At 53.2% G+C, this 10,077-nt stretch overlaps 1 protein-coding gene across 4 annotated transcripts in view; it reads left to right on the forward strand.

Moving 5' to 3' along the window:
• The window catches only part of PDE4A (phosphodiesterase 4A), a 34,916-nt gene extending 25,539 nt beyond the window's left edge, over positions 1-9,377 (forward strand). For all 4 annotated transcript variants that reach the window (XM_045192514.2, XM_024556940.3, XM_024556938.4 and 1 more), the window contains 8 exons: positions 819-1,042; positions 2,538-2,636; positions 2,726-2,890; positions 3,138-3,237; positions 3,332-3,486; positions 3,693-3,815; positions 4,326-4,508; positions 6,810-9,377. In XM_045192514.2, coding sequence (XP_045048449.2) covers positions 819-1,042; positions 2,538-2,636; positions 2,726-2,890; positions 3,138-3,237; positions 3,332-3,486; positions 3,693-3,815; positions 4,326-4,508; positions 6,810-7,487 — 1,727 coding nt within the window. In that variant the 3' untranslated portion in view covers positions 7,488-9,377. The remainder of the gene's footprint in view (positions 1-818; positions 1,043-2,537; positions 2,637-2,725; positions 2,891-3,137; positions 3,238-3,331; positions 3,487-3,692; positions 3,816-4,325; positions 4,509-6,809) is intronic.
• Positions 9,378-10,077: the final 700 nt, after the last annotated feature.

Here is a 10,077-nt window from a genome sequence, read left to right on the forward strand (position 1 = left end):
ACCTGGAAGAGATTCCCCAAATTTAGGAGAATTTCCTAACTCAGTGGAACCCAAAGCTCAGGAGGACCTCCAATTCATCCTAACTTCTGAACCCAAGAGCCCAAGCTGAGGATATTCCCCCACAAACTCAGGATAACTTTATCCTCACAATTTATCACCAAAGATCCCCAAAGTCAGGAGACTTACCCCTCCCCACAAAGCTTAAGAAAAGGTTCTGATTTTCAAATGCTCCCTCCAATGGGGGTGTGGCGTCCAAGTTCTGAGATCCAGCCAATGGGACCATGGCATGCAAATGACCCCTGTTAGGTCCTGTCATTGACCAGAGGGTTCCAGGTCACAGTGGGTGGCTCTGGCTGGGCTCTGGAAACCCTTGATAGCTCAGGAAGAGGGCTCCAGTGTGTGGCTCCCAGGCATGCTGGTGTTACAGGGTAGGGGACAGGGTCCATGGAGCCAGAGACCACCGGTCCCTTCCTCCTTCCAGCAATGTCTATCCCTGCCAGCGTTCTCTGTCACAGTGGAGGTGTCTTCCCAGCCAGGGAAAGTTCCCTGCCTATTAAGGCAGGCAGTGGCTCTCTCTAGCATCCCCACCACAGCTCCAGCTTCGGGCAGGCCTCAAAGTCCCTACTGCAGCCCACCACCTCCCAGAAAAATTCCTACCTCCCCTCTGGTGCCCAGCCTGTGAGTAACCAGCAGCATGACACCCAGAACGGGGCTGCCCTCTTGGGTGAGGCTTCCCAAAAAGAATGAGATGGGGACTGAGGGCCAGATGAAGGAGTCTCTGAGGGGGACCCATGCTTGCTCTCCTCCATCTTCCACAGACAAGCAGAATGAAGTAGAGATCCCATCACCCACAATGAAGGATGGCGAAAAACAGCAAGCACCGCGGCAGAGACCCTCCCAGCAGCCTCCACCCCCTGGGCCACAGTTCCAGCCCATGTCTCAGATCATGGGGGTGAAGAAGCTGATGCATAGTAGCAGCCTGACCGATTCCAACGTACCCCGCTTTGGGGTGAAGACAGACCAAGAGGAGCTCCTGGCCCAAGTGGGTGGGGGACTCAGCAGGGGCTGGGCTGGAGAGGGGGTGGAGGGTCCTGGGGAACGACTGGGTGTTAGGTTAGCCTGAGATGAGCATTAGGGTGTGCAGGTCCCTCAGCTATCCAAAAGCAGAACATTCCCATGAAACCTTTCGTAAACCCAAATGGCGTAAAATGAACAAGCAGTTGTCATTAACTTATGTCTTCATTTCGTTTGTGATCGAAACGATTACGTGCAGTGTCACACCAAGTGTAACACCCTTACGAGCTCTCTTAGGCTTCTCCGATACCTTAGGGCACATCTTGCTAATGGATGCACAAAATAAATTTGGGTAAAGCACAGATGCTCGCAGACACAGTTCAAAGCTCTGGTGACTGGGTGCTGGGCGCAGAGGGCAGTGCCTGGGGCAGGCGCTGGGTGGGGCCGCTCAGGATGCTGCTGCCTCTATAGCAGCTGTTGCAAAACAAGTGCTGAACACTGTTTTCTGTTTTCGATTTTTACCTTTTTTCGTAAAAGCAAAAGTCCTCTTAGGGTTTCTTCCAGTTAGCAAAAACAGGTGCTAATGTAGGTCTTTCGTAAAAGCGAGTGGCATAACACGAACTTTCTGAGACTCTGAGGAGCAGGAGAGGAAGGAGCTAAGCAAGGTGGCGGTCTCAGCTCCAGGCCGGCCTCAGCCTGGCCCCACGGGGGCCCTGGCCTGTGAACAGCACCGCAGGGTTGAGCTTACCTTGAGGGAAGAGTGTTGGCCTCTGTGCGCCTCTGTGCCAGTCACTGGCTGGGAGCCATCCCCAGGGTGGAGGCATCATCCCTGTCATGTAGTTTCTTTGGGGGCAAAAGCAGTTTTCTGGAAAATGGGGCAGATCTGAGCCTTGGAAGCAACAGTCCCAGCAGCTGGGAGATGGGAGCAGTGGCCAGTAAAATGGACCTGGACAGAACCCCAATAGTGTACACTGCAGGCCAGACCTGCATTTGGCTCCTGGCTCTTCGAAGAGACCTTGAGCCAAGGGGCTCTCACATTGATTTGTACAATAGACGTGATGCTCTCTCAGTGGCTCGCTGAGCTGACATGCATAGTAACCCTCTGAGAGCTGACACTGGCCAGTGCTACCCAGCGTTGATTGAGCACCTGCTATGTCCTGGAACTTGCAGACTTCCGGGTCCTGGGAAGACAAGGAAAGTTGGCCTGTGTTTATATCCTTCGGGTGCCCATGAGAAGCTTAGCTCAGAGGCTACAAGGTCTTGGTTACTTCTCTGCCCCTGCCAAGTGAGCCAAGTGCTTAGTGCAGTGCCTGGCAGCTAATAAGCAGCCAGTAGACAGTCGCTGTGGTTGCTTTCTTCTTTCTCGGCCCAGTAAGACCTGGGCAGTAGCTCCTGTGCTGCTGAGCATGCCACCCACAGGATAAGCAATAATGGGGCCATCTGCAGACCTAAGCTCTGCAGGAAAGAGTCTGGAGGGCCCAGGGCCTTGCAGACTCCTGATCTCAGGACGCCATCTCCCCCAGGAACTGGAGAACCTGAACAAGTGGGGCCTGAACATCTTTCACGTGTCGGACTATGCTGGGGGTCGTTCCCTCAGCTGCATCATGTACACGATATTCCAGGTAGGGTGGGCTGTGCTGGGCAGGGTGGGGGGCCAGGGTTGGGAGCTAAGGGCTAGCGGGGGTCACCACCCCTCCATACCTGCCCTCAGGAACGAGACCTGCTGAAGAAGTTTCACATCCCAGTGGACACAATGGTGACATATATGCTGACCCTGGAGGACCACTACCACCAGGATGTGGCCTACCACAACAGCCTGCACGCTGCCGATGTGCTGCAGTCCACCCATGTGCTGCTGGCCACACCTGCGCTGGACGTGAGCCCGCCTGCCTGAGCCCATGCCTCCTGAGCCCCGTCTCTCCGACTAGCCATCCCTGATCTCCCGTTCATCTCTCTGGCCCTGGGTCTCTGACCTCTGTTTCTCTCCAACCCCATACCTCTCTCTGATCCTTATCTTTTTCTCCTGACCCCCATCTTTCTTAAACCCCCATCTCTCTTACCCTATCTCTGTGCACCCCCAATCTAACCCCTGTGTCTTTCTGACCCCCTCTCTCTGCCTCCAGGCTGTATTCACAGACCTGGAGATTCTCGCAGCCCTCTTTGCGGCTGCCATCCACGACGTGGACCACCCTGGGGTCTCCAACCAGTTCCTCATCAACACCAGTGAGTGACCCTCTGAGGGGCTGGGGTCTGTCAGGATGGAGGCAGCCCTGCGGGTCCTCCCTTCCCCTGACCCCTGACCCGGCCTGGGCCGCAGATTCGGAGCTGGCGCTCATGTACAACGACGAGTCGGTGCTGGAGAACCACCACCTGGCTGTGGGCTTCAAGCTGTTGCAGGAGGACAACTGTGACATCTTCCAGAACCTCAACAAACGCCAGCGGCAGAGCCTACGCAAGATGGTCATCGACATGGTGGGCGGGGCAGGGACAGAGCAGGAAAGGTGGCCTTTGATGGGTGGTGCTTTGGGAAGGTCTCAGTTTGAGAGGGAAAAGCCTCTGGGAGAAGAGGCATCTTTTGGTGGGACTTGTGGGGACAGGTTGTACCCTGTGAAGCTTCAGAGGCTCTGGGTGGTCCAGTGGTCTGGTGGCAGAGTTTCAGTGGCCCCTCTTGCCCACAGGTGCTGGCCACGGACATGTCCAAGCATATGACCCTCCTAGCTGACCTAAAGACCATGGTAGAAACCAAGAAAGTAACCAGTTCAGGGGTCCTTCTGCTGGACAACTACTCCGACCGTATCCAGGTGCTTCCTTTACACATCATATATGACTGGTCTCTTCCCCTCCCCTCCACCCTTCACATCTGGGTTGCTGCCCCTCTCTCAGCCTCCAGCTCCCCTCTTTCCCATCTTCCTGTTTTCCTCTCTCCCCTTTCATCTTCCCCTTCCACCCTACATCTCTCCTTCCCATTGCCCCTCACCTCCTGCCATCTCCCCCAATTCTTTCTTTTCATCAACCCCTCCCTTCTCCTCTTCCCCACCATCTCCTCCACCTTTCCCTTCCCTCTCCCTCCTCTTTCCCCCACCTCTCCATCTCCCCCCACCTCTCTCCCTCCTCTTTTTCTCCTTCCCCCCATCAACCATTTCCTACCCCCTTCCTTCCCTCCCCCACTTATCTCCCTCTTTATTCCTCTGTCTCTCTTTGTCTCCCCCCACCCCTCCTCCCGACTCTCCCCGTAAGGGGGGAGGGTGAGGAAGCCTGAGGCCTCAGACTGAGACAGGAGCACGCCTCTGAAGCTCCGGTGCCCTGTTTAGGTCCTGAGGAACATGGTGCACTGTGCGGACCTCAGCAACCCCACCAAGCCGCTGGAGCTGTACCGCCAGTGGACAGACCGCATCATGGCTGAGTTCTTCCAGCAGGGCGACCGTGAACGTGAGCGTGGCATGGAGATCAGCCCCATGTGCGACAAGCACACAGCCTCTGTGGAGAAGTCTCAGGTACAGTTTCAGGGCACCAGCCTCCCACTCTACCCCAGCCCGGAGCTTCGAGGCCCAGGAGGTCCTGACCTGCCCCTCTACCACATCAAGTCTTAGTTTGTTTTTTCCTTTTCTATCTTAATGGGAAATATGCAACATTTTCTTCTCCACAGAACAACTAAACTGAGCCTTGGGCACACAGACCTCATTCAGACAGTTGTAACTCATTTGCAGCAACCGCCATAGCATCGGTGACAATACTTAGCTGCACTTTAGCTACAGACCTCACGTTGACTCAGCCTATTTCTGATATCCTCACCTGCCCAGTGATGTGGTCCCTGGTTTTCAGAGGATTTTGAAATGAGATGAATTGACTGGTCTTCATCGTATGCCTGATTAATTTAACCAGAGGGGCAGGAATGCGGTGTCCTAAAAGTCTCAACACTGAAGTGTGAATGTAAGAGTTTGTCACCCTCCCCACTTCTGGCCTCCTCCCAGTGACACTCACCTTCCCCAGTTCGGTGTATATGCCCTTCCAGACAGGGATTACCCAGCCTCAGCTCTGTTGACAGTTGGGGCCAGGCCATTCTCTGCTGTGGGGGCCGTCCTGTGCCTTGTATGCTGTTGAGCATCATCCTTGGCCTCCACCCCCTGGAGGCCAGGAGCACCCTCCTCTTCCAGGTATGACATTCAAATGTCTCCTGGGCCTGCAGATCACCCCCACCCCTGAGGAAAACCAGTTTCATAGTTTTATTATGTGGTTGTTTTCACAGGCAACTTAACTTTTAGCTTTTTTAAAAAAAGATTTTTTTTAAGTTTATTTTTAGAGAGAGGGGAAGGGAGGGAGAAAGAGAGGGAAACTGATGTGCAATTGGTTGCCTCTCTTTCACCCCCACCTGAGGACCTGGCCTGCAACCCAGGTATGTGCCCTGACGGGGGATCAAACTGATGACCTTTCAGTTCACAGGCCGGCACTCAATCCACTGAGCCACACCAGCCAGGGCTAGCTTTTTAAAAAATATAAATTGTATTAATATATACCCATTTTATACATCTTGCCCTTTCTTTTCAACAATGACTTGGAGATCTGTCCAAGTTATTACAACAGCTTTAGCTCACCCACAGATATAGAAAGATAACAGTTTGTGTAGTCATTCCCCTATCGATAGTCATTTTAGTGTTAAGGAGTTAGAAATTCACAGTGACTTGGCTCTAGTCAGGTAGCTCAGCTGGTTAGAGCATCGTCCTAATGCACTAAGGTTACGGGTTTGATCCCTGGTCAGGGCACATACAAGAATCAGCCAATGAATACGTAAACAAGTGGAACAACAAATCCATGTTTCTCTCTCCCTCCCTTCCTATATCTCTCTAAAGATCAGTTTAAAAAATGAAATTCACAGTGACTCAAACAAAATAAAGCTCTTTTTCCTTTTATATAAGAAAAGCCTAGAGAAAGGGAGTTTGACTCTCTGCAGCTCCACGAAATTGGCAGGCACCCGGAGCTTTCGGTGATTCCCTTCTGTCCTCTAAAGAATGGGGCTTCTGTCCCCAGAGATACCTCTCACGGTCACAGACACTGTTGAAGCCCCAGCCATTCTGGCTACATTGCAGGTAAGGAAGCCCTCTGCCAGCTGATGCAGGGCCCAGCATCTTGCATCTACAGGTGGTCTCATGGCTACCCTCGCTTTGCAAGGGAGACTGGGAAATGCAGTTTTCAGCTGGAAGCATTTTGTTCCCCAAGGAAAAAATCAAGATTCTGCCAATAAAAAAGTAGGGAAGATGATATCAGGGTGTTAGCCTGCCATGAAGTTATTTCTAGTTTCTCTTTGTTGCAAAAAATGCCATAATGAATATCTGCGGGAACCACATTAAAAAAAATCTCCCGTGGATGTATATGTGGAGGTGATTCCAGTTTCTGTTATGTCTCATGAGATGCTTTTTTTGTTATTTATGCAAGAATTTTTCCAGGGTAGATCTGGAGGAGCAAGATCGCTGGGTCAAATGATATCAGCATTGTTTAAATTTTATCAGATCCCGCCACATCCCGTGTGGCTCGGTTGGTTGGCTGTCATCCTGCAAAGTGAAAGGTTGCCAGTTTGTTTCCTGGTCAGGGCACTTGCCCGGGTTGCAGTCCAGTCCCCAGTTGGGGCGTGGGCTCTCGCACCCAATCAATGCTTCTCTCATACATCAATGTTTCTCTCCCTTCCTCTTTCTCTAAAAATAAGTAACAAAATCTTTACATTTTATTAGATTCCCCAGCATGGCAGTGCCATCTGTACCAGCGAGCCACCAGTTTATTATGCCTTCTTCTCCCTCCCCCAGGTGGGTTTCATTGACTATATTGTGCACCCACTGTGGGAGACATGGGCTGACTTGGTCCACCCAGATGCCCAGGAGATCTTGGACACGTTGGAAGATAACCGGGACTGGTACTACAGTGCCATTCGGCAGAGCCCGTCGCCACCACCAGAGGAGGAGCCAGAGGGGCCAGACCACCCACTTCCACCTGATAAGTTCCAGTTTGAGCTGACGCTGGAAGAGGAAGAGGAGGAGGCGCCCTCTGCCCTGGGTGCAATTGAGGTGCAGGAATTATTCGTGGCCCAGGATGCATCCCCAGCTGAGGAACTGTGGGAGGTCGATGGCCAGGACGTGTCCACAGAGGTGGAGGTAGACGAAATGTCCTTGACACAGCAAGCAGACAGTGTGGCAGCGGGCCAGGACAAGTCCACATCCCCAGATACGTCTGTGGGTACTGTGGGCTGCAGCAGCCCCCCTATCCTGACTCCTGAGAGCCCCACTCTGCCTGCCTTGAGGACCCCACCCACTCCAGAGGTGGCCCCGGGCCTCCTGGGCCTCCCCTCCATGGCAGCCGAGGTGGGGGCCCTGAAAGAGCATCAGGCTGCCAAGAGGGCATGCTGTGCCTGCACAGGGACATCGGGCGAGGACACACCCACGCTCCCAGCCCCTGGTGGGTGGGGGTCTGCTGGAGGCCCTACCTGAGCCCTGGACCCAACACCCTTTTGCCCTCCCTGCCTCCTTTCACCATCATCACCCCTCCACTGCCTCCTTCACTGCCTCAAAGACTCTTGGGCCTCCTGAGAAAAAAGAAAACAGAAAAGTGGGTTTTTTTCTCTTTTCTTTTTTTCCCCTCTCCCCCCACCCCTAGCCCCACCCAGGAGGCTGCTTTTTGGAGGTGGGGCCTGGGGAAGGAGGGGCTGAGGTTCTGGAAGGGGTTTTATTTTTGGAATTTTCATTGTTACATTTTTAGAAAAAAAAAGAAAAAAAGAAAAAAAAAACAGGATGAAACACAGCAACTGTAGATGCTCCTGTTCCCAGCTCCCCTGGTCCATCTCCTACCCCGCCCCCACCCCTCCCAGGTCCCAGGCTCAGTCTTCCAGCCTCTGTGGGCTCTCCACCCGGGCCCAAGCTGGTGTGAGGTCTCCTTCCAGGCTCTCCTGAAGTTTGGAGGGTTTCTAGAATCCAGCCAGGCATAGCCATTCTGGGCAGTGGCCCGGTGGGGGGGGGGGTCACTGTGAGAGGCCCCAGCTCTAGCCCCTCTCAGGCTCACTGTCCGCCCCCCTCCAGAAGTCTTCCGCCTCATTTTGCACAAACCCGGCAATATACTAACTTGGCATGGGGATTCTTAGGTTGCTGGGAGGAGAGGACGTTGGAGGGACATTCACACCACCAGCCTGGGGTCTGAGGTTTGAGGAGGGCTGATCTCCCTCTGCTTGCCATCCCTTTCCCCTTCCACGTCGGGTTTCGTTTGAATTTTATCCATCTGGGGGGACAGCTCTGAGCTGCACCCCCTTCTTCCAGCTCCTCTTGTTTCTGCCTTAATGATTCCTATGGCCATAGGAGAGGGTTGCAGTGGCTCCCACCTGCACTGTGGGTGGGGTGGGGCCAGGCCCAAAGCCCCCATCCTAGGCGCGCCCCCAGCATCTTCCTGCCACCCTCCCCAACCCTTTGCCCTAGGAGGAAGCAATAATGGTGTACACCTACATTCCCTTCCTGGGCATCCCTTCCCACCCTGGCACCAAAGTCATTTCTCCTTCGTCCCACCTTACCAAGCCTCCCTCTCACTCCCTCACTATTCCCCCTGGCCTGAGCAATATGACAGACAGATGCAAGACCATTTTTCTCCAAGCCATGGGGGACTGTTTGGAAGGAAAGACCCCCTCTTCCCTCTCCCCGTGCCCTTGGCCTGGTTCTGCAGTTGGGCAGGGCAGGGCCTGTCTCATTGCCCCCACTTGTCCAATTCTGAGCACACGGTACTGTAGCCTCTTCCCCCCAGCCTGCCATCTGTCTATCCCACTGGGGAGTGTACTCTCCCCGACCCTCATGATACTGTACAGGGTTCATTTTTGTAGCGGAAGTAGTTTCTGTCCTAGCTGGCAACCAGGGTGGGCCTTTGTTTGGTTTTCTTTTTTTTTTCTTCCTCCTCCTTCTTCTTTTTTGTACATACTGTAAGGTTTGTTTGTAAATTATTCTACAGAGGCAAAAAGGGAAAATAAACTTGCCCATCCCTGGCTGACCCGGTCAAGGGAAGGAAGGGTGGGGATCTCCCAGTGGGAGAGTCCCTATTCCTGCTGTATTATACAAACTGTACCATAGACCCCAAAAGGGTGGGCCCAGCGCTGTTGTTTGGTGGGGAGTTAGTTCATCTAGGGAGTGAGGGCTGAGCAGAGCCTGTCCCTCCCCCTGCCCCGGGGCTGGGCGGGACTGGCTACAATGGAGATGGACCATTCCACCCGCAATTAGGGCTCCTCCATCCAGGGAGGTTACAGAAGACCCCTTGAGTGTTGTCCACTCTGGCGATCAGTCAGTCAGTCCACTGATTGAGAATCAATCCTTCGATCTTGTCTCCAATTAAACCAAGGCTTTCACCGATCTTCCTGGCTGATGTGGCTTTCTTGTTCCTGAGGTATGCCTCTCCTGCATTGTCTACCTGGGGCGGGAGGTGAGGGGAAGGGAGGCTCTTACCCTAACCCTCCTCAAGTGGATAGAACTTGAGGGGGTTGCAGCGAGCTTGGGGGAGAGCAGCTCCCAGACGTGGACCAGGTCCTGGCATGGGGGACTCCAGATTGTAAAATGAAGGTTGAGACCATGCAGTCTTTGGAAGCCAGCAGACCCAGGTGGCCTTGCTTCTCCCACGTAGAACATGTCTGATACAACGCTTGGGTCCTTCTGGAATCTCAAAGTCACCCCTGGAAACCTCCAGGAGGCCTGATTGACGCCTTCACCATCTGGCTGTCAGGTCACGATAAAAGGTCTCGGGTCAAATTCTGCCATGTAGACATTAAACTTGATATCCAGGCACAAAAGAATTTACACCTGAATTCCCGGCATTCATCCATGTTGGTTTTGCAACCTTCATGTTGCATGAAAACAAAACCTGGAAACAAATCTGAATATTTTAAAGGCCGGATTCTGTGTTGCTTTGGGCCTGTAAGTCTTATGGGTATCAGGCAGGGTGAATACTCCAGATTAACGACTGGACACAGAACAGGCTTGGGTTATAAACTCTGTTGTCTAACTTGGACATACAAGGTTGGGGAGTGGGTGAGTCTCATATTTTAACCAATTCACA

This window comes from Desmodus rotundus, chromosome 9 (genome assembly GCF_022682495.2).
Source record: "Desmodus rotundus isolate HL8 chromosome 9, HLdesRot8A.1, whole genome shotgun sequence".
NCBI lineage: Eukaryota > Metazoa > Chordata > Mammalia > Chiroptera > Phyllostomidae > Desmodus > Desmodus rotundus.